General features: G+C 41.5%; 1 protein-coding gene across 1 annotated transcript in view; it reads right to left on the bottom strand.

The window, feature by feature from the left end:
• DCDC2 (doublecortin domain containing 2) overlaps nucleotides 1–25,059 on the bottom strand; it is a 133,572-nt gene that overhangs the window by 61,967 nt on the left and 46,546 nt on the right. The window contains exons 5-7 of the mRNA XM_081144301.1: nucleotides 21,538–21,684; nucleotides 20,082–20,136; nucleotides 13,252–13,414 (exon numbers count right to left, since the gene is read on the bottom strand). Coding sequence (XP_081000427.1) covers nucleotides 13,252–13,414; nucleotides 20,082–20,136; nucleotides 21,538–21,684 — 365 coding nt within the window. The remainder of the gene's footprint in view (nucleotides 1–13,251; nucleotides 13,415–20,081; nucleotides 20,137–21,537; nucleotides 21,685–25,059) is intronic.

Below are 25,059 nucleotides of genomic sequence, written 5' to 3'. Positions count from 1 at the left end.
CCATTTGTCCATCAGGGTGCTCACCGGTTCCTTTTAAGTGTTTGTCACGGCTGGCTGGTCATCTTGTCTCCCAAAACAATGACAGCCCACACCGCTTGTTTCAAAATTAGACATTATTGAGAACTTTGGTACCAATGAGGGAAAAATAATAGTATTCTTTTATTTCATTAAGAAAAACAGCCATTGTTCATCTTTGTTCCTAATATGTTCTTGGGCTAGTCTAATACGAACACTGTTTGTTCTTTCAATTCGACCTTTTTGCTGAATTTAGTCATTCACTTTCAGATTGCAAAATTTTCACCTCATAGAAAATAATTTTAGAATTCTGAACTATCATTTTCTTTGGACTCTTCATCAAGTACAGTTTGAAACAATTTTCCTTCTATTATTTCTTAGTGTTCAATGACTCTGCAGAATGACTCTGCTGCTGTCTTTGATCTGAGATGTCAACGCTTTTTTACTTTTACTGGTGCTAAGCACACAACGTTTACAACACTGCCCTAGGTAAAATGTGTGGAAGATCACTGCATGTATACAGCTTAGGGTTCAGTGCTGTAGTTTACATAAAACATACACAGACTCTCTCCAACACATTTAGGCTATAGACAACTATAAAGTTTGGTTTAGGCCACTATAATCAGGAAAAACTCTAAACTTGTGGGTTTAGGTGCTATGATACCTTGGAAATAAACAGCTGTCATTTATTAAACGCCTTACTGCAGGCTGCAAGATGCTAAATCTTTCTACACTCTAGTCTTCAGATCTATGAAATGGAAATTTTGATTTCCATTTATAAGTCATATAATTTCCATAGACGAATGATGCCTACCCCTCAGTGTGTGCTCCAAAACAAGCAAGGTAATTCAAGGTAGAAGTGTTATACACTGTTTTTCGTTTCTACATCTTCCAGTCCCCTTCTTGCACTTGCTCCTGAGCCAGGCTTGCCCCTTTTCTTCTAATGCTATCAATCAGCCTCAGGCATCTTCTCCTTCACCTTGGCTTCAAGTCTCACCCACTGGCTGATGACCCCCAGATCTACATCTGCAAGGGGAGTCTTTCCACTTCCAGCTGACCCATGTGTACCTCCATGGATGCCATACAGGTCCCTTTCACTCAGCTTGTACAGTTTTCCTCTCCTCATGTACACATTTCCTAAAAGTTAATGACACCATTCATCTCCCTTGTTACCCAGGCCAGTGCCTCCTTGGTCTCCACTCACTCACACATTTCCACAGGACCTCAGGTCATATTCATTCTGTCTCAACTTTTTCTCCAATCTGCCCTCTCCTCTGTATCCCACTGTCGAAGACTGTCAATTCCATCAATGTACTTCTCCTTATTAGCAGCAGGCCTTCCAGGCTTCCATTCCTCTAGGAAATTCCCCTTCAGTTCCCCACCGTATCCTCTCGCAGCTGTGGTAGACAGTTCCCATATACTTCCAGGCCTTCCTACCTCAAATTCCTGAGTCTCTCTCGGCCTGAGGACTTTCTCTGGCCACAGAAGCATGTTCAGCTTTGGTGAGAGACAGGCCACACTACACTACCAGGAATTAACATGCAGAGAGCAACTCCTAACCACTGAAGCACAGCAAATGATGAACAGAGATCCCAGTTTCCTCACTGACGCGCAGGGCAATTCTGAGGTATGTTTCATACATGTACAGGGATCCAATAAGATTGACCCCCAGTTGCCCAAGGGTACCCTATTTCACAATATCCCTCTAATTAGCTAGTCTCCCTTCCATGTCTTGCCTGCCAAGCTTTCTGGAATCTACCTGAACTACTTGCACCCAACTCCTTTTCTCAGACCTTTACCCATTAAGCAAAGCTTCGGGGAAACTGAAATTAATAATAACAGGAATGAGAATATCATCGGGTGCCTTAACAGGAACAAAGAAAATAGAAAGGTAGTGGAGTAGTACATTCAAAATCTGAGTGGAAAGTATTTCCAACTAAGAATTCCATGTCAACCCAAACTGAAAATTAAATGTGAGAATACGATGAAGACATCTTTATACATGCTGAATGTGATACTGTGATATAAGAAATAGATTTTGATTGTCCATGGTTCCTGGCACACAGCTCCTAAAACCCTTGTAATTTCCTAAGTGGTAAAGAGAAATGGGAGCATCTTTCGTTATAATATTTGGTCTTTTGTCCTCAATTAACTCAGTAACTCCAGTTCCTGAAACTGCTCCAGAGCTGAGGTGAAAGGAGTGTCTTTTTACTCATTACAAGCCTTTTCAACCACATCTGAGCTTATGCTAATGAGATGACCTTTAGAAAGCTCCTAAGGATGGGGGCTGGTTGCCAAGGGAGCCCACCGTGGGACTAGAGCACTAGAACTTTCAGTGCCACCCTCTACCCCTGCCTCTGGGGAGGGGAGAGGGGCTGGAGGTTAAGTAAATCACTAATGACCAGTGATCTAATCAATCTCGTCTACATAATGAAACCCATGCAAAGGAGTTGGAGAGCGTCCAGGTTGGTGAACACAAGGTGGTGGCGGAGGGGCATGGAAGCTCCTCATCACTCCCCACACCCTGCTTTACACATCTCTTCCATCTGTCTGCTCCTGAGCTGCATCCTTTATAATAAACCAGTAATCTGGCAGGTAAACCGTTTTCCTGAGTTCTGTGAGCTGCTCTAGCAAATTGTCAAATCCAAGGAGAGGAACCTGGGTTACAGCTGGTCAGTCAGAAGCACTGGATTTGAGTCTGACATCAGAAGCGGAGGTGGAGGAACGGGAGTCTTGTGAGACTGAGCCCTTAACCTCTGGGGTCTTTACTAGCCCCAGGTAAAAAGTATCTGAATTGAATTAAATTGCTGTCCACAAGAATTGCAGAATTGCTTGGTGTGGGGGGAAAAGAGCCCACATATCTGGTGTCGAAAGTGTTCTGGTGAGTTCTGAGAGTAGAGTGGTGAGTAGAGAAATAGGGAAAGAGAGATTTTCCTTTCACTGAGTCTCACAACCTAATGATCACCCGTCTACCCTTTCTCAGGAAACTACTGGGAGATGTGTTCTGCCAAAATGGAGTCAACCTAGAAATAGGGAGGCATAAGACCCTAGCACTGAGACCCACACAGAAGAAAAGCACAAGGAACTCCCAAATGCTAGTAAAGGGAAATCTGAAACACCACAAGCTGCGGCCTGGAAAGCAACCTTTGCAGACTGGAACCAGACAGGTGAGGGCTCCATGGGGGAGCATTTCAAGAATAACAACAAATGAAGCTGACAGGCTGCCCAGTGAGTTTTGCTCTATGTATTTTGTAAAGTGGTAATATCAAGACTCCCTTTTCCAGCCTCTGCACCAACTCCAGGTGGCTTTCAGAAAGAAGATCCATTGTCATGTGGTGTTTTTTTAAGAAAGAGCTTGATTTGGCCTTTCCCCAAGCATAAGGGAACTTTCTGAAATCTTGTTCTGGGAACCCAGAATTTAAAACCTCTGCCTCTGGCTGCGTGGTCTCTACGTATAAATGCAACTTAGAGGAACCCAAGGTGCTGAGTAAGATGGTGTAAGAGTGGTGGTAGAGTGTGTGTGTGTGTGTGTGTGTGTGTGTGTGTGTGTGTGTGTGACTGAAAGGGATAGAGAACACACACTCAGTGGACAGGGTACTGCACCTAAGGCAGGAGTCACGGAGGAAGAGTTTTCCTCACCTTGACCCTGGATCCACCATCTGACTCAGGAAGGGTACTTATACCTTCTCTCCCACTGCCACGAAATCTTGTTGTTTGTAACTGGTAAGGGAACCAAACCTGGCGAGGCGGGATACAAACAGTAGCCTTGCCTCTTGCTATAACTGCTCAGTGAGAGCTTTTTAGAGCATGATGTCAATGTTATTTTTTTCTTCCCTGCTAAATGTGATTATCGGTCCCTACATGTACAGGCCATTGTGAATTCCGATATCATTTGTTGATCGAGGGGATAGTAGACTAGAGCCCTGAGAGTACGGGACCCAGAGTTTCGCTGCCTGGATTTGAGTTCATGCCGACCCAGAGAGCAGCCTGTATACACTGAAACAGCGGGTCTGAGTGTCTTCCACTACTGGCTGCATGTCTGATCACATGCCAGCTTCCTAACCCTCAGTGCTTCAGCTCCTTTATCAGTTAAATGGGGATCATAACAATGAGGACACATGCAGCATAGGGTTGACATGAAGATTAATAAGATTGTTTACCTAAAGTGCTCAATCTAATTCTTAGCACACAGTAAACACTCAGAAACTGTGAGCTGGATATGTCAGCTGCTGATCTGGTCAGATCCACACACAAAAAAGGTGCCCCATTTAATTTTCATCAGAAATTCCCCCATGCCCTACAACCTTCAAGGAAGCAGCAATGTGGGAACACTGCCTATTTGAGTGCCCCCCATGCTTCTCAAATTATGTCTAGCAAACAAAAATCCCACCACATGCTCCTCAGTAACAGGGATCCAGAGTCGGAAGAGGCATGGAATATTTCCATGTGAGAGGCTCTGAGAGATCCAGTAGCAAAGAAAATGGCTCAACTTCATATAACCCAACATTTCCCAAAGTTATATTTGAGCATGGAACTCTTATTACAAGAAACATCTATCAGAAGCCCACAAAACTACTGTGCCATGGAGCCCAGTTTAGGAAATGACAGTAAGTTCCCTGGGTAAGAGCCTCCACCTGAAGCTCACTCAGAAGCTCCATGCAGCCCCAAGGGGCCGTGGAGCAGTGCAGCCTTGGCTTTAGCAGTCATCCTCAATGACTTGGTGGAGGCTTCCCATTTTTTAGCAAGCCACGGCACCCTCCAAAAAGATGTCTCCTGCTTTGTGTTGGCACCCTTATCATTAAGCAAAACAAAACCAGGGAGAAAGCCAGCTGCCATCAGCCCAAAGGTGACAGAGAGGTGCCCTCAACCCTATGCAGCAGTAGGGGGGCTGTCAGATCTGCCGACTTCCCAGTGAAAAGTGGTTTTTATTATGGCATTTTATGGGGAGTAAAACCTTGCCCGATCTCACAGAAACAATTTGGTTATTATCACCCAATTGCATAAAATAAGAATAAATGGATGGCTTTAAACCTGCAAAGCTCAGAAGCATTTTACAGATATTTTCCCTTCATCTTAATCCCCATTGTGATGGAACACCGCATGCTGATTTGCAATAAAGGTTATGTCTTATTTCAAAACAACTAGGGTAACTGAGAAAGATAAAAATAGAGTTCATTTATAAAATAGGTCAGAGTCTACAAAGGAGGCCCAGCATGTTACATGGGGTGGGGGACAACCCTCCCCTGGGTTTAGCATGAAGTAGTATTCAGTAATTGTTCCAGACACCGTGCTAAACACAGTTAAGCAGAGATGGCCGTGTTCTCTGGTTCTATGCTAGTACTTTCTACGTGAACAAAATTGATACAGAAACCTAGGAGATGACTTACTACCAAGAAGGAAAAAACACACCAATGCTTACAACACAAACACATTTTCACATTTATGAGTAGTGCAGTTTGGTCATTGAAATGGAAAAAGAAATTGCTTCTACTTAATTGAAGAAAATGTCTTGATAAAGATAAAATTCTGTCGACTGGAAGAAAATGTGTAGGTGCTCAGCAGTTAATGCAAAACAGAGAAAATGGAATTACCCTCATGATTGGCAAGGTGTGTGGTACATGTTGAGCACTCAGTAAATGCGTATAAAGAAGAAATAAAAGTGATATTTCAAAAGCCTAAAGATTTGTAAAACATGGGAAGGAAATTCAGATGCAGAGAAGGGTTTGCGTTACAAGAGTTCATGTCCTAGGATATTCAAGTAACTGTAAAAATGCATGTACAGGGCCTCTGGCTGGGTAGCTCAGTTGGTTAGAGCGTCATCCCAAAGCACCAAGGTTTCGGGTTTGATCCCTGGTCAGGGCACTTATGAGAAGCAACCAATAAATGCTGAAGACTTAGCCTGAGTCCTGGCCTGGTCTATGCAAGAGCAGAGAAGGTCTTCTATTGTACCACATATTACTAAAAATGAAATCTCCTTGACAGCAATAACTCACTCTTACCACCTTACAAAACAGAAAAAGCTCAACTCAATCATCCCCATTTACAAAAGGAATATGAGATGCCGAAAAATGGAAGAGAAGCAGCACAGGAGACTCCTCACAATATCTCAGATAAGCTTCAGGGTCGACTGTGATACAGCAACACTTGGCACTGAAGGAAGACAGGTCAGAACACACACACACACACGAAGGCCTCCCCACTGCCCCGGACTCTCAGGCATCAGTGCCCTGCACATAAGCACACGCATATGTTGCCTCTTAGCCAGCTAGCAGTCAGCGTGGCAATTTCCAGAAATCACTAGCCGCCTATATACCCTTTGACTCTGAGAAAACAGGTGTCTCTTTTTCCTCCATTTATGAAACTAGGAAAATGCTCTGTACCTAATTCTGAAGGATTTGTAGATGAAGCTGATAAAACATCAGACTAAAATCCCAGTTGAGATGTTCTAAAACATGGGCATTAGAATTCTACCATTGCTCAGTGTTGGAAATTTGTAACCCTTTATTTCAATCGTCACCACAAATGTAGGCCTAATGGACCCGCAAACACGCAAACACACACACACATACACACACACACACCCCACCCAAAGGCTGAGTGCTACTCTACGCAGGATTCTCTGCTGGGTGCGTATCTGTGTCTCACACGTGAATGACAGCTGAGGAGCCTCTGATACTCTAATGGACCAGGCCCCATCCTGGTTTTATTTCACCACAGGGCTGGCAGAAGAAAAAAGATGTTGGGGAGGGAGGAAGAGTAATAAATCCCATGGCTACTCCTTCCCCCTCCCTCCATACTGTGACCCCATGATCAGCATCCCACAGGCATTCCCAACATCAGGGCCCTGCCTAGCCAAGCCTCAGTCTGGGCCTTACCTCAAATCTGTGATGAAATGCCCAAAGGAATCACCTTTAGTTCCCTCCTGAAAAGTAGATGACTCGCACTTCAGTCTTTGCTGTGTCAGAAGCTCACCACTGCTACGGGTCCACGTTTTTCTCTATACTAAGCTATAGAAAACTTCAGAGATAACTTCGGAGGCAGCATCAAGGAAATGCTATGAAATTTGTCTGGGTCCTTGATGGGCCAGGAAGGAAAGAGCCCTGGCTTAGAAGTCATGGGTTGCATCTATGAAAAGGGTAGTTGGCAAGCCAAAGCCTAAAGCTAGGGGGGAAAACAAAGCTGAGACAATCCCAACATTATCCTCTTGCAGAGGGTCAACTGATGAAAGAACCTGGGTCCAAACCTCAGTGTCCCCACCCCCATAATTCTGGGTCTGGCCCCTCAACCTTCACATTCATCCTCAGACCCAAACCCAGTTGGATCCCAGTTGGATCCCTCACCTCGTGGCCTGATGTACACTAGTAACTTGACCTAAGGCAGTTCTGTGTCCTCTGGCAGCACATGAGTTCCTGGCATTCTGAAATGGAACCTGTAGTTAACATTCCCACTAGAAGCATCCTCACACACTTCAGGTACCTCACATGGCATCATGAGTGCAGTGCAAGAATTAAGATGCATTGTGGGTTATACAGAGTTTTATGTTTATTCATATAGAAAAGGTCATATGAGTACCAAAATGCATATTTAAAATAAATTCCTGGAATAAAATTTTCCAAAGGTTTAGAAATATGTAGGTGATTCAACAGCTCACAAACTTCTTAGGAAAACAAAAGTTTTCTTCATACTCCAAACATAGTCTGCATTAAAAAATAGCCCCAAAGGATGTTCACTGCAGAGGCCTCAACTGTGTATCAGTGGTAAAGAAAAAATATGCTTTTTTCATAGTACTTCTCCGTCCAGTGTACAAAGTGAATAAGAAGGCAGAATATGAAAAGAATCTTTTCTAAAATGGGCTAATATCCCACTCCTCTCAAACTGAGATAAACATCTTAGTGGTACTCAGCCAGCCTCTGATTTTTCAATCTCCCAGCACTAAAGTGAACAGCAAAGTATACATTCCTAATCTAATTATTATCAACAGAACTGGAATACCATAATAAAACTTCAAGACATGACTAAAACTCCTTGCTGTACCAGTGTTCTGTACATTATGTGATTCCAACAAGGGTCACTGAGGCATGGAAAAATGCTTAGTTTACAAAGTTTTTACATACTAGTACTAAATTTGACCCATATCCCACCATAAACATTGCCACTGTGATGGGAAGTGACAATCAACAAAGGAATAGAAAACCTGTATCTCTCTGTCCTAGGGTGAGTGTGGCTGCAACAGACACCAACTGAACCATATATCTTAGGTTAGCTTGTTAATAAACTAAACAAGGCCCGGCCTTGTGAGGTCACCTTAGTGCCTTTTCATATGCGCTCTTCCAGTGCATGATATCCCTTAAAGGGTGAGATCTGGGAGAGCATATTTGCAAAATGTGCTGCCTGTGTTACCTTCAGAATCCCTTGTGACTGGGAACCCTGCAAGTGCCGGAGCTGGTTCGTCAGCTGAACGAAAGCAGCTCAGGTTTCAGTGCCCATGCTCTGAGGCTGAGGATGTACTGCAGGGATGCTCCATGCTCGGGGCGACGCAGCAAACCATGTGCAGGCTGTAGCTATTAGAAAATTCAAGAGCATGACTGCTCGAGGGCAGTCACCCAGCAAGGTCATAATATTCCGACATCCTTTCCAGGCCCGGCACCTGCTCCCTATCATTCATCAGGAGTCTAAACAACCAAGTTCCCCTGGAACTATCACAGAACGATGCTGGGGATAAGCCAGGCACTGCATCAGGGAGAATACTAGAGTGTGTATGTGTGTGTGTGCACGCACAAAAGCGCACCCATGCATGCAGAGAATCACATCCTGTGAAAGAAAACAAGTCTTGGCTTTGCTTACATTTTAATACTCTGATTTTTAAAAGTACTTATAATTATCAATACCACATAAACCATAGCAGTACAGACCAGGCTATTTTCTATTCAGTTTTTACAATATTTAAAAGGACCCCTAAATTCACTATGCTTCCTGTGTTCTAAGCTTAATAAATATACTAATTTTTTTAATGTAGCAAATATTTAAAATATCAATGAATATAATCAATTCCAAAATACAATTTCAAAACAATTATCATCACTACTTTGCTCACAGTGGTGGAGAGTGTAGCTAGTTAACAGCTTCTAAAACATATCCCAAGGCACGGCAATTCAAGCAGAAAGTGTAACAAAAACATACGCTGGCCAGCTAAGCTGGTATTTAAATGCAGCACTAAAAATGCATTTCACACCCAACTTCATCAATCACCAACCAATCTTACTTTGCATCTTGGCTACCAAAAGAAAATGGGATTTGTCTCCCTGAAGAAATATGTCACTGCTTTGCTTGAATTATTAAGCTTTACTATTACAGAGAGAAACAGTCAGCGGGAGAAAAAAAGAAAAGAGCAGAAGAAATAAAATTAGACCCAGGTTGCCATCTACAGACTGACATCAGCATTGCTCATTCATACAGCATTAGATATGGGGATATCAGTAAACAGCAGTAAAGAAATGGGCAAAATTTATGACTACAATATTAATTATAAAACAATTAAGGAAGCTCACATAAATTTAAAAAGTCTACAAAAATTAAGAAAGCCTCTTTTTTCTAATTAACTTGAGAACAGTATATAGGTAAAGAACACTGGGTCAAGCCCTGGCCGGTGTGCTAAGTGGTTAGAGGATCGGCACACGCACCGAAGGGTCTTGGGTTTGATTCTCTGTGAAGGGCAAGTACCTGGGTTGCAGGTTCAATCCCCGGCTCCTGTCAGGGTGAATGCGGGAGGCAACCAACTGATGTGTTTCTTTCACATTGATGTTTCTCTCTCTCCGTCTCTCTCTTTATCTCTCTCTCCCCCCCTCCCTCCTTCCCTTCCACTTTCTCTAAAAATCAATGGAAAAATATCTTTAGGTAAGGATTAACAAAAAAAAACCCAAAATAAAACAAAAAACCAACCACGAACAACACTGGGTCAAAAATGTGCAGAATTTAACATATACTATGAAACAATCATAGATATCCATCCTAACTCTAGAATGTAACACTGTGAAGTAAAACTGAATAGGCTACTTAACAAAGAATCCAATTAAAAAAATGAGCAGAGGACCAGAACAGACACTTATCCCAAGAAGACATACACATGGCCAACAGGTATATGAAAAGATGCTCAAGCTCACTAGCTATTAGGGAAATACAAATTAAAACCACAAGAGACCACCTCACACCTGTTAGAATCGCTATTATCAACAAGACAGGTAATAACGAGTGCTGGAGATGTGGAGAAAAAGGAACCCTCCTTCACTGCTGGGGGGAATGTAAAGTAGTACAGACACTATGGAAAGCAGTCTGGAGGCTCCTCAAAAAATTAATAATGAAGCTACCATATGACCCAGCAATCCCTATTCTGAATATCTACCCAAAAAACTCAAAACCATGTTTTTGCAAAGACATATGTCCCCCTCTGTTCATTGCAGCATTATTCACGGTGGTCATGACAGGCACGGAAACAACCAGCGTCCTTCGACAGATGACTGGATAAAGAAGACGTGGTGCATGTACACAATGGAACACTACTCAGCCACCGGAAAAGGTGAAACCCTGCCATTTGCAACAACATGGATGGACCTTGAGAATATCATGCTAAGTGAAATAAGTCCGTCAGAAAAAAGCTAAGAACCATATGATTTCACTCATATGTGGGATATAAAACTGAAACTCACAGACACAGACAACGGTAGGGTGGTTACTAGAAGGAAGAGGGGTGGGGGGCTAGTAAAGGGGGACAAATGTATGGTGACGGAAGGTGACTGGACTTTGGGTGGTGGGCACGGAGTGCAATATATAGATCATGTATCATAGAAATCCACACTTGAAACTTATATGATCTTATTAACCAATGCCATGCTAGTAAGTTTAATAAAAAAATTCAATCCTCAAAACCTTCATTTGAAAGACACCAGCAGTTGTTTTATATAACCATAAGATACACCAGTTAAAAGCCCATAATCTGCACTTTATAAAATTATATCGGAAAATACCTTTAATATGGACAGTTACTCGCAACACCTGCAGGACTCTCTAAAGACAAGGAGAGAACAGATGAGGGCTTCTGGCCTTCCTTAGCACTTCTAAAATATGATTTGCTTAAATGTTCAACATATTTTCATTATTTTCATCCCCAAAGATACAATTTTTGTTGAAAACTATTTGTGGATTTCCACAAAAGCAAAAATATTGATAACTCAACTTTTTAATAAAGGTTACTTTCCTGCAAAAGAGGAGAATGTTGATACAGCCTCTTGTGTTCCCAAGTTTCTACAAATGAGATATCTGACAAGATGATGGCTGCCTTTCTTCTGAGGGACAACTACTAACTCTAAGGACTTTAAAAAATATATTGGAAGTAGGAGTTAAGATTTTCACAAACTAATAAGAGCTTCACAGGAAATAAGCAAGTAACCTTTTATTGAAAAGTCTTTAATAGAAAATAATTCACAAAAAGTTTAAAATGGGTCGCGTTTCTTAGTGAGTTTTAAAGTATTACAGAGAGTTCTCTATTTTGTAACTTCCATCTTTCATTCCTCAATATTTATTAAGTGTCTCATATACCTATCAGATCTGTGCAAGTTGTTGGGAATTAAAAAGGAACTAGTAAGACATAGCCCATGGCCTTGGGGGCTTCACAATCTAGTATATATAGGGCATCCTCCCGAAAAAGTATTTATACACTTTGAATAATTATAAAGGCAATTATTAAAATAATTTCATTTTCAAAATTGAGATATCAGCTGTTAAAGTATGTATACATTTTGGGGGGAAACCCTCCATTGATTAAATTAAATATTTTTAATGCTCAAAGTATGGCATGTTCTTCCAGGCTAGTTTTTTTCCTTTGGTGTCTGCCATACAACAAGCATTCAACAAGCGTTTGTTGACTGGATTTCACCCTGGCCTCCCTGTTTCATGGTACTGAAAAGAATTTCACACACTTAAAGATAAGCAAAACTTTAAAGATAAATCTTAATATGAACCCCTTATTTTGCAGATGGCTAATGGGGCCCAGAAATGTTAAGTGACTTGCCCAGGGTCAATGGCAGAAACTGGGACAAGAATCTAGCTAGAACTCTTAGCTTCCAGCAAGTCCTCATCATTTCAGCCCCTGAAGATTTAACCTCCCTCCGCTCTTTCTTCGCTATGTAATTAGCTCCTTCTTTTAACTTAGTCTCAACACATCTTTCTTCTCTTTACTCATCCGTGTGGCATCCTCTAAACCTTCACACGATTTCATGGTATCTCTTCGACTGTGAAGCCCACCTTAGCTGTGGTTTTAACGCGAACCCTCACAGAGATTCTGAAATGAGCTGGAGTTCCCAGGCAAGAAAACGGAGCTCTGGCCCTGGATCTGAAACCTCCCCCCGCCCATCCTCTTCTTAGGCGCCCCAGTGTGTCCCCCTGCGGAGTGTGCGAGTGGACCCCAGGAGGAAGGAGAAGCAGCCACCACGGGGCTGGGACCCAGCAGCCTTCCCTGCCCACGGCATCACTTCACTGCCATGTGCTTGCCCCACTGGGAACACGCTTGGAGTGGAAGCCCAAAGAGCCGATCTTCACAAAAACTAACGGGAAAATTCACAATTCTGATGGCACATGTCCTAACTTCATCAGACTTTTATCCCGAAATCTTGCACTAATACAAATTTTTAGAAAATTATTCAGACCAGCTCTCACCTGGTAATGCGAGATACATAACTAATTTTGGTACATATTGTTTGGCGGTAAAGTTTCAATGTGTGTTTAGTATTCTCTTGGGTATCAGGAAAACCAGTAAACCTTTTTGTGTGTGAAAACTGATCTATGACTAAGAGGTAATTCATAATGAACGTGGACAAGGGTTGTAGACACACAAGAAGAGAAGCCAATGTCAATAGCAGTGGGTAAAAGATGTTAACTAAGCACTTTCATCGGCGGGAGCACAGGAAGGTAAAAATTTACTTTGTTTTGTAAGATCACCACCAGAAATATTTTATCTCAAAACACGTGCCTTTGTAGCACAACCTCTAATTACAAATAGGGATTAATCATGACAAACAGCATCTCCCGTACACACAGCTTTCTGTAAAAACCCTCATGTACGACACGGAGTATCTTCTGTGCGCCCAGGGGGAAAATGGACCTATTTAAGCGTTAAATTGGATCACAGCCTTAAGATAATAACGATTAATAACAACAATATAATGACAACAACAACAAACTTACCGCTGTTGGGAACTGTTCGTGGTGAGTTCTTTAACTTTTGGTTTTGTTTCCCTTTTGTGGGTTTTTCTAAATTCACGTCGCCTTTTTTTCCTTTCCTCTTTGGGGGCTGAGGAGAAGAGTCGTCACTGGATCCTACGGTTGACTTAGACTGGCGATCATTTCCCTAAGTGGCAAAAAGATCAGACCCTTATCATCGGCTAGTGAACGCCCCAAGTGACGCCGGGTCGCACACAAGTCGTTAAGCAGGCCTCAGGGGAACAGGGCCGGGACCAGGAGGGACCCGGCTGGGTGCACGATGCTGCTGCTGCTCCTGTCCAATTTAATAACTACGCTGAACATTCCTCGGGGCAGGGGAAGGGCCTAGCAGAGGGAGCAGCACAGAAACACTCATTGTTGATTAGCTAACATCACCACGTGTTTTATGAAATGATGCCACTCAACCTTCACACCCCTGTGAGACAGGTACTGTTCGCACAGCACCGAAAAGTGAACCTTGTCCGAGGTCACGCAGCCCGCAAAGAGCAGAGCAGGTCCCTCTGCCTTAACCATCTCCCTCCCGCCTGTGCTTTCCGAAGAAGCAGCAGCTATCTGTTGAATGAGAAATAGTGACACTATTGTGTCCATGATTCACAAATCCGGAGCAACACAGACCCCAGCAGTTCAAGACCACACGCCCGCGTTCCTGCAAGACAGCGCCAACGGTCACACCTGCTACCTGCGGTGGCTGCCTCTAGTCCCCGCGTACCCCTCGAAAGGAAGACCTTGCATCTGCAAAGTGGGCTCCTCAGCAGCAAGGTGGGGCTGAGTTTCAGCAGCTCCGATCACTGGCCCAAGGAGGGCTCCTGAGGAGCCACTGAAGTGGTGCTAGCGTAAGTGCTCGGGGAACAGTTGTGCTGATCTCAGCTACTGCTTGGCCATTGCTACAGCAAGTAACTACCTCCTAACAGGACAGCCTTGGCTCTCAGAAGTTCAGGTGCTAAATTTGCCTGAGTGTGTAAGGTGTGAAGCTGCAGGTAATGGAAAAAATGTAAGTTTTATAATCCCCCAATACCTGGCTCAGAGCCACTGCTCTGCCACTAACCGCCTACAGGAACTTGGGCTAGCTCCTACCTTGCTTGAGCCTGTTTCCACATCAGTTAAAAGGGGTTGATGTACCTGCCTTTAGGTCTATAATGAGAATGAAATGGCAATGTTTATAAAGTAACTGGTACAGTGCCTGACATATTTGTTCAATGAGTACCAGAGTGCTCTCTATAAGAGCAAAGAGATAATATCTTTTTCTTAAAATCCTATCAAACACACCATATTGGGTGCAATCTTTATGCAATATTTGTACTATGCTAGTATCTGAAAAATAAATGTAGTAATATTAAGTAAACAAATCTGCCTAGAAACCTATTATAACTGCTCTCTTTAAACATTTATATATTCAGTCATTCAGAAGCATTTAAATAGTTTTAGCCTCACCCAATTAAGAACAGCAAAATTCACAGCCTTACAAATGAAGTTATTTATGCTATTTTGTCACAGCCTACAAAAAAATGAATTATGCATAGATTTATTAACAGTAGGAAAACGTGTCTGAATCTATAACACTTCTTTGCATAATTTAATTTCCTATTCCAACTGCAATTTAAGCATACAGTTTCCATTTAATTATTGCATTAACTGCTACCAGAGTTGTTGTTTTTTTCGTTTCTTTAATGATTCTTTCTCGCAAGGCCATAAACTGCGTGGCAGAAGAAATAGATAATATGATTATAGTGGAGATTCCAAAACTATCAGCCAGGTCTCATATTCCAGTCTATTTTCAACCGTGTCTATCCATCCCAGGATTTTAAAACTTTAAAAGCCTTGAATGAAAAGAATAACCCTTCTAGCATGCCTACTAGAATGTGCAGAGATGCTGTGGAACTTTCAAGGACTAAAATGAAACCTCATGAATGAGAAATTTGGATCTTGGCACAATAGTTTTTGCAGCTCTCTGGGAAAAGTCTTATTCACAAAAGAGGTATAAACAAGGGAGAAGCAGAAACCTGGAACAAAATGCTTGGGGATTCATATAATTTTAAAAACTCTCTTGTTGAATGTTCAGGAAGCTCTGATTTACTGCATTTCTGGTAGTTACCCTCAAAAGGGTGATTGCGGAGCATCAAGAAAGACTATTGATTCCAATAACCATATACAGCATGCTTTGGTAACTGTTACTCATGCATTCAATTATTGATTCATGACTAATCACCAGGTACTTTGTAAGAACAGAAATGGAGAGCAAGGGAAGAACCGTTTTGCAATTAGAAGACAGGAAACTATTTAAATGCTTATCATTTTAAAAAATGTTGACTCACCTAAAGTGTTAATATAAAACAAATATATAAGAAATTATGTTAGAGAGAGGACAGGAATGAAGAGGGGGATTTTTCTTTCTTTTGGGGGACTTCTACATGTGTCTAATAACTTGGACACATAGATAGTCATTGCTATTTGAGGAGCATAGTGAACAGGGGAGTTTTGCTATCTCACACAGCCATGCCAGTTCATAAAACCCATTAACATGAATATTTACCGAATTTATAGATAGGTATCATTGTCCTCACTTTATAGGTAAAGGAATTCACTTTCTCAAGATTACCGGGTCTAATTTTTCTGCTACACTGGAGCTTGCTGATGCCAGGGCATTAGAAACAGCTATTGTACAGTTTGGTTCCTAAAAAAGCCATCCACAAGTGACAATGTGTAGCTTTACCCCAAAGTGGAAGGAATCAAGAAGCATCTCATTTTACAGCACGTCCTATGCAAAAACTCATCCCCAGTGATACTTAAATCACTGTCCTACCTTTTGCCTCACACACATCTCAGCTTATCTAACAGGAATAGGAAACTTCTAGCTCAAACAAGCAAAATACTAACGAGAGCCCTTTCATTCCCTTCACTCTACTGAAACTGGGATTTTTAAACAGTTCCCAAGGCAATGTCCAAGAAAATCCAATCAAATCAGGTTTATTTCATTACTACGGAAACCTATTTCCAGCCCCCATAAAAACATGTCCTAAAGTTTAAGTCCAAGTTTAAAATAACTCTGTGAGGGTTTTGCCTATCAGAGCAGCCTCCATCCCGTGTGTCTCAGGGACGCCCCTGGGAGGGGGGCCTGAAGAGCAGGAACTGGAAGGGCCTCAGTCTGGTGTTGCTCTCATCTGAGTGCCTGGTGAGAGCAAGCGTGAGAAGCCCTTTCACCCACACTGGACTCAGTTTCTCTGCCAGGTAACTGGAGTTTTAGGAGCAGGCAGATTTTTTTCTTGTTTCACAGGGACATTGTGATACGTGGATAATCACGTGGGTTTTTCTTTTAAACAAAACCTTAACCGTTACAGTATCAGAATCTGTAAATTATTGCTCACAAGATATACTGATCACAAAAGACAGTTTCAGTCTTTGGCTTTAACTTCCAAATACTTCTCTAATGTTGCACCTCTGCCACTAGAGGGTGCTCTGATCCTACACGGAGTGACCTCCCAGCTAGAGAACAGCCTTTTGCTAATGAGCTTATTTTTCCAACTTATAAAACTTAAGACAATTCACTTATATCTTCCTTTTGTTTTCAAGGTTAGAATCACAACTTAAAAATATTCACAGCAGCCCTGAAGAGGTGGTGGTGCAGTTGGCTGAAGGGCCGCCCTGCACACCAGAAGGTGGAGCTCCTTTCCCAGTCGGGCATCTACCCGGGTTGAGGAGTTCAGCCCTATGGGAGGCAGCTGCCTGATGTTTCTCTCACACTGATGTTTCTCTCTCTCTCTGTCTGTTCACCACTACATGCCGGGTGCTTCGAGTAGCACATGCTCAGTAAATAAATGCTGAGTGGATGACTGAATGAGCAGATGAATGGATGGACAAATATACAACCCGCATGGTGGAAAGGGGAACAAACTCTGCGATCATTTTATTTTCCTAAGAGCATGGAAATGTGATTCTGAATCTTTGCTTTCTACAAGATGGGAACAGTCTGTGATGACAGGTCACTTACTCAAAGAGGCCTTTCCCGACACCCTATCTGAGGCAGTTCTCTGATGGCCTCTCATTCTGCTTGTACTTTTCATTTCCACCACGCTCTGTGATTACATATAGATTTGTGGTTTGTTTGTTTAACCTTTGTCTCCCCAAGTAGACCATGAACTGAGAGAAGGCACCACATCTCTTTGCTTATCACTGTCTCCCTGGGGCGTGGTTCCGTGCCAGATATATGGAAACCTCAATCAATCATTATTAGATGACCCGGCATTCACAGCACAGGGTCTAAGTTGCACGTAAGTGCCTCCTGCACGTGGTTTTAAAGCAGGAAGCACATTACAAATTTTTAATTAAAAAAAGTTATACATTCCAAATTACAGAATAGTAAGCACATAATTCCAAAGTTCATTCATTGTGAATGCATAGAGTTGAGTCACGGTCTTGGTTCTGACACCAACTTGCCCCGTGTCCTAGGGTCACTTATTCAAGAACAGCAAGAGGACATATTTTCCAAACCCTAAATTCATGGGTTTACTTAGCCTTAAAGTGGCTAACATACTTCTCAGCTACCGGAATATTTTCTATCTTCTCTCTCTCTATACCTGGGTCCTCTGTGGTTCTCGCTACACTCTCTGTCTAGTCTCCACTCACCCAGACTCTCACTCAGCACAGGATGAGGCCTGCTCCTTGCTGGGCTGGGTGCTAGGAAGGAACACGACAGTGACAGGTATCTGCTCTTCAACTATGGCTGTTATGTGGAAGAACTTGCAAATCTACCTCTGATGTCCACATCAGACCTCAGGCTCCACCATTAACAACTGCTTGCTGAACACCTTCTACTAGACTTCATGAAGACACTTCCAACTGATATGTCTGAAATTAAGCAGGTTCTTCTTTCCTCTGACTGCCTTCATCCTGGCCATGGTGCTACCATCTTCTCCGGCATCCAAGCTCAAAGGCTTGCAGTTATCTTTGGCTCCAACCTCTCCAATAACCCCATGTATCCAATCAGCAAGCAAGTCTTCCATTTCTTCATGAGCAGCAATCACCTCCTGTTACCTCTCCCGCTTCCTAGTCTAGACTCTTACCACTTTATACCAAGGCTATTGCTTGTAATTGCCACATAAGTGACTTCTCATGGATGGCCCCTCGCCATGTTAATTCTTTCTCCACACAAAAGATCTGACGTTCCTGGAATGGATTTGGATTAACACTCTCACCTCTCGGGAGCCTCAGGAGCCGCCCTCTACTCAAAGATATAGACTGGCCTCGCCATTCTGACATTCAAAGTCATCGAACACCGCCACCACCGACCATCCTGGGCACATCAGCCTCCACACCACGACGGGCCATCTGTTGCAGTCAGCCTGCGCCACTCATTGTCCCCTGGGGTCAGAAGCACGAGCCTCCTCCAGGCAAACCATTTGGATGCGATCCCTCCCCTGCCATTTGCTCAACGGAAGCCTTTCGGACAAGGTACTCCTCCAGTTTGCTTCCTTTTCTCATTTTTAAATGCAGTAATAATAGTACCTGCCTCGTGGGGGGAGGATTAGTGAACCACATCTGTAAAGACATGGTCATACTGCAGAGCCATCCAGTGTCCACCAAATACCAGCCAGCATCATTTCTTCTCCCACGCTCACCTCCCTTCCTTACACCGCCCCTTCTGTCTGACACCCCTCTCCCCTCACTGACTTTGCCTGAATCTTAAAGGCACAGCTCAAATTCCCCTTTCTCCTTGTACGCTGACCAATGCACACTGATTCCTTTTGCCTCATGTTTTTACCGATCTCACCACAAATCTGATGTTTAGCGTGTTAGTTACCTTTCCAAGCTATCTTCTCTGTTTCTATGAGATTGTGAGCTTCTTGAGGGCAAGTACTTTGTCGTAAGTTGTATGAGTCTCAGTGAATGAATGGGTTATAAACGTCTGCTGTTTGTCCTGCTGAGTTCAGCATGACTTCTTCATGCAAAATTATTATTTTTTTTTTTTTCAAGAATTGCACATGATACAACCAACAGGATGGAAGAGCTATCTAAATCATCACTAGGAGGCAGTACCATTGCCAAACAGTCACTTATTTCACAGAACACCATTATAAGAACTTTGCTCAGTTAATTCAGAGAGGGGAAATGTGAAATCAATCCTGATCACTACTGGTCTGGAAATTCAATCAAAAGGGTAGAAAGAGAAGCCTCGGCTAGAAAAAAAAATCTGTCAAAGCAATACTGCGGCATGATATGAAACTCATCTCCATGAGGGGCACAGATGAAAAATACAAAGTTAAGAAATTACCTACTAAATGTTTGTCACAGTTCCCACACAACTGGTATTTAATAAACGTTTGCTGAATTAACAAATGAATGAATGAATGATGAATGGAAAAGATTCTAATAGAGAATAAATATTTGGAATGATTCTCAGCCTTTTAAAGAACTGTATTTGAGGCTCACCACGTTCTTACAAAAACTTCCTTTTCAGTCTTTGTCGGAGATAAGAAACAGGACTGGGTGGACTGCTAAGGTGGCCTACCCCAGCATTTCTTCTAGTTTTATGTAATACTGCCTAGATTTCAACTGTGATATAACTTGTATCAGGTCTATACAACAAGGAAAACGATACTTATTTTGAAATCTATGTTTTAAAATTATTAGCTCTCTTTTAAGACCTTAATTGTAACTTTAATGTTCTAGTTGTTGTTTCACATAACTGCTTATATACCAGCTAAGTTTTATTTCTTCAAATTTAATTGAAACCCAAAGGACAGTCTCTCTGTGTTGTATAGACATGTAGAGCATTAATGAGTAAACCATCTGATACTTACACTCCCTTTACACTTTCTGGATCCTACAATAGGAGGCAGTGAAGAAGCTTTCTGACTGTGGAGAAAAATTGCAATTAGAAATTTGAGTGTTATTTACAAATAATATATAATGCAAGACAATCGTCATCCCATTTTGTCATCCCAACCCGAAAGCCAACTGCTTACTGACATCAGTGTTTCACAAAAGTCCTACATACTTTCCTAGTTTCTCAAAGGCCACCATAAAATTTCCAAATTCCATTCCAAAGATGTTTAATATTCTCCTGCATACTACTGTAATTGATACTTATAATAAACTTTTAGTACCACCTTATATATTTTCATAGCATTTTTATTTAATTCCCCAAATTTTCTAAATGGAATTTCAAGAAATCATTTCTCAAGATGAGTAATGGTTTGGTCAAACTGAGTTTAAACAATAAATTTCTCACTTTTTTAAATGTCTATGCTGTATACTCTGATAGGGCTCTGTAAATAATAGGATACACAGAAACATATAAATCTTACTAATTTGCCTGAGAAAGGCCATTGTGAGTTAGACTTTTCTCCCTGCCATAAATTACACACTGAAGCTAACAGCAGACGAACCCAGGGTAGCCTGGCAGGCTGTGGAAGGATCTGATTTCATGGATGGGTAAGGATGGTCAGCAATAAGCCTGCTGGTGAATAATTCCGAAGCGCTGGAAAGCCTTCACATAGCACCCCTTAAATTTCATTTCATCTAATACTTACCTAGAAACCCTCAGCTAGCCTCCCCATCAGGCTTCACAAACTGCGAATTAATGGGCAACATACTGGCGACATTCTGCTCTCTCTCTACAAGATATCACCCGCCCTAGCAGGGAACTAGCACAAAAAATTTCGTTTCCAATAGCAGAGTGGTCATGGAATATCTGTAAAAAGCAGCAGAAATTGATTCCCCGAGCCTGTGAGCAAGCCGAGGGGAGGGTCCCCGCATGTGCCAAGGGCCAGGGCCCTTCGTGCCTACTTCTGTGGTCCAGCAGCTTGGCTGAAACGAGGCGTCGTTCACCAATATATGACATGTCATAGAGAAAAAAGGTTCACAGTACACCATGTGTAATTAAAACTGTAATTATAAAGTGTTGCATGTATTAATTATAAAGGCAGTCAACCTACTTACTTTGCTCAAGTGGAATTATAGTTTTTATATTTTACAGTTTTTTATATTTAGTATAAAATCATAAGTGAATAATTTTTAAAAAGTATATAGTAAAAAATATACTATATAGGTTTTCATAGAGTTCCCAAAATTACTGTGCAATAGCTCTAAGTTTCCAATCATGGCAAAAAAAACAACAACAAAGATCAATGTATATCATGCTTTCGGCCTAACTGATAAACAAGATTATATCAAAGATATAGTGGTCAGCAAAAGACTCAGCGCTATTTCAAGTGACAACCAAAATATGAGGAGTAAACGAAGATGAAAGCTTACCCGTAAGTCCTTCTCATTGCTGACTTGTCAAAAAGTAATTCACTGTAAGGCAATTTCTTAAACTTATCTCTGCCAACAGCCACATAGAACTGCCCATTTTCCAACTCTGTCCCGCTTTCAACCAGTTTTCCTTCTAAAGTATAAAGTCTGCCAAAATATGAATGCCAACAATTAAAATTTTAACAAGCATTGAAAGAACTGCTTAAAATTACAAAGTAAATAAAAACATTCTGTTCTTAATTTGGTTCATCTGTTACTACCCCAATTATTGAATTGCAAACGCCTCAAAGTCATTAGATTCAGCCAAATGCCAACGTTATAAGGCAGGCACAGTAGCTATCTAGCCGTACAGTGTTGCATCCCAGTGAACCTGACAATCTGACATGATATCCCCTGTGGCTGCCACATTAAGATTTTAGCAGGAAAGATTTAACTTGTACAGAATGCAGTGCCTTAAATAAAGCTCAGCTTCTGTTGAAGTTTGATTGTTCTATTTATACCTTATAATTACTTTTAAAATTTATCTTCTTAATTTACTTGTCAGACTGATATGCCTCCTAAAGCATTCTGTATACGAGCAGCCGTCAGTCAAAAGATTACATCCAGACGCGTGAAACTGGGTCAGAACACAAGAGGTGAGAGGGCAGGAGGTGAAAGAACCCATTGCCAGTATTAATGATGCAGAACAGCATAACATTCCTGCTTCTTTCTTTCCTCTTATTTCCCTGCCTCCCCTCATCTTCCCAGAATGAATTTCACAAGAACCTCCCTTTACTGTAAAACTGCTGCTGCAAACTACAATTAATATGTTATTTATTAAAAGAACAGTGATAATTTTCTAGACCATTTAAAGTGTCCAGAGAATTTCTTTAAAGAACGGGGGGGGGGGGGGGGGACAGACTATCAGAAAACTACACAGAAAGACAATGCGTATATTTGAAGGTTGTAAACAAGAGCAACTGGAAAGATTTCAAGATAACCATTCAAAAATTCTCAGACTTCTTTTATTACATAATAAAAGTTAGTGACATTTGCAGAAGAAATAAAAAGTCCATTGACCTGTCTGCTTGTTTACTGATTATGTAAATGGCCATATCCTATGGAGCCACAAAGTACAAAGAAAATAGCAACCAAAATCCCTGGAATGTGGTTGTGTTGAGTTAGTATAAGATGCCAAAGCCTCTGCTTTTATAACATTGTACTCCTTCGTCTCCCTACAAGTCTAAATGTCAAGCACTTCACTCAGAGTTCTGGTTTTGTCGCCTTGACCTAGACCAGGGGTTCAGAACATTGCTGACATTTTGGACCGAACTATTCTCTGTTGGAGAGATGGGGAGGCTGTCCTGCGAACTGTAGGGTAACAGCACCCCTGGCTTCTACCCACTAGATGGGAGTAGTCACTGCCCCATCCCCAGTCGGGACTACTAGAAATGTCTCTAGACACTGCCGAATGTCCTCGAGGGGCAAAACTGCCCCTGGTTGAGAAGCACTGGTTTAGACCCAGACATTCTCCTTTCATTTTCCTTCAAAAGAGGAAGATCTGAATCAGTAATTAACTTTTATAGCTAGAAATGAAAAAGCAGCATAGCTGTTGATCTGGAAACAGCCAAGATTTGATTGGTTTCCTCTGAAGGTGGGAAAGGGGTACTGAGTAAATCCTAGCCCATGATCTTAGCACTTCTTTACGTGACTCTTGTTCACTTGCTTTCTTTCTTTGCTACAAACCACGAGAAACATAAGTAGGAAGTTGAACCAATTTTTATGGGATGTTATTAATATATGAATATACTGATGTGCAGGATAGGATCCAACCCTAAGATATTTTAATGTTTCATTAAAGAAAAATAGGCACATCCCAAGTGAACGGTAACCAAATCTCACCCATATCTGATGTCGTATTAAGAATGAACTTTCTCGCCCTAGCTGGTCTGGCTCAGTGGACAGAGTGCTAGTGCTGGCCCTCGGACTGAAGAGTCTCAGGTTTGACTGCGGTTAAGGGCATGCACCTCGGTTGCAGGCTTGATCCCCAGCCCTGGTCAGGGTGCATGCGGGAGGAAACCAACCAATGTCTCTCTCACATCAATATTTTTCTCTCTCTCTCCCTTCCACTCTCTGAAAAGCAATGGAAAAAATATCTTCAGGTGAGAATAAAAAAAAAAAGAAAAGAATGAACTTTCTCTAAGTATTCAAGTGTTTAGGGGATATATCACTATACTTTCTTTTCTATATTTGTACTTGCATAAATTTTATTTCCATGTATAAATTTGTTCACATCAATATATGTATCAATAGGTGTATCTTGGGCATGTAATTGTGTGTATATATCTTTTTGTGCTTTATATTTTTTATCTAGTGAGTTTATATTTATGTATATGTCAAAACACACACAACTATATCTAATAAAAATCCATATATAACAATTGAGAGCTGCCTTCACTCCTGATCCCAAAATAAAATCCAGAAGGATCAAAGTTTTCACATGAAATTTAAAAGTGCAAGATGAAAACATAGAAAAATATTTCTATGATCTTAGAGTGAGAAAGACCTAAACTAGTCATAAAACTTAATGATCATTAAGAAAAGATTGAAAATTCAACTGCATCAAAATTCAACATGCCTGCATACAAAATGAAACATAAGGAGTATCAAAAATACAAACTGGAAATATATTCAAAACTCAAATGAGAAAGGGCCAATTTCCCTAATATGTAAAGAGTGCCTACAAATCAGTAAGATAAATATGTGGCAGTTAGAGAATTGCTTAGTAATTAAGAGCACAGGATCTGGAGCCACACTGCCCAGTAATTTGGTTGAATCCAGGCCTGCTAGCCACTATCTAAATAACCTTGGGCAAGTAACTCCCCCCCACCCCCGTGTCTCATGTTTCATTGAAAGAGAATAACAACACTACTTACCTCATAGAATTGCTAAATTAAGTCAATAATGTAAAGCACTTGGAATAATGCATTGCACAAAAGAAATGCTCAACAGATGTCGTCATTGTATATTAAATAAATAAAAATCAACAAAGTATTAATTTCACAACACAGATGAGAAATTAATTTCACAAAACAGGCCCTCAAACACTTTCAGTGAGAGTGCAAGTAAGTACAAACTCTTTGGAAGACAGTTGGCAGTCTCTATCAAAATTTAAAATGCATTTACCACTATAATTCCACTTCTAGACTTTACTTTGCTGATAAACTCTACTTAGATGCAAAGGCATAAACATGTAATAGTGAAAGACTGGAAATGATCTAAGTTTCCATCAAGAATAGACTATTAAGATAGATTAGGGCACACTCATAAAATGGAATCTTTGTAGTCATTAAAAATAATAAGACAGAGCTAATTGCGCTAACAAAGATCTCCAAGATATGTTGTTACAGTAAAAAAATAAGGTATGTTTGCCCAGCTAGCGTGGCTCAGTGGTTGAGCATCAGCCAATGAACCAGGAGGTCACAGTTTGATTCTTGGTCAGGGCACTTGCCCGGGTTACAGGCTGGATTCCCAGTAGGGAGT

The sequence above is a fragment of the Miniopterus schreibersii genome, assembly GCF_964146895.1.
Source record: "Miniopterus schreibersii genome assembly, chromosome: 8".
Lineage (NCBI taxonomy): Eukaryota > Metazoa > Chordata > Mammalia > Chiroptera > Miniopteridae > Miniopterus > Miniopterus schreibersii.
This window is presented reverse-complemented; position numbering and strand designations above follow the sequence as displayed.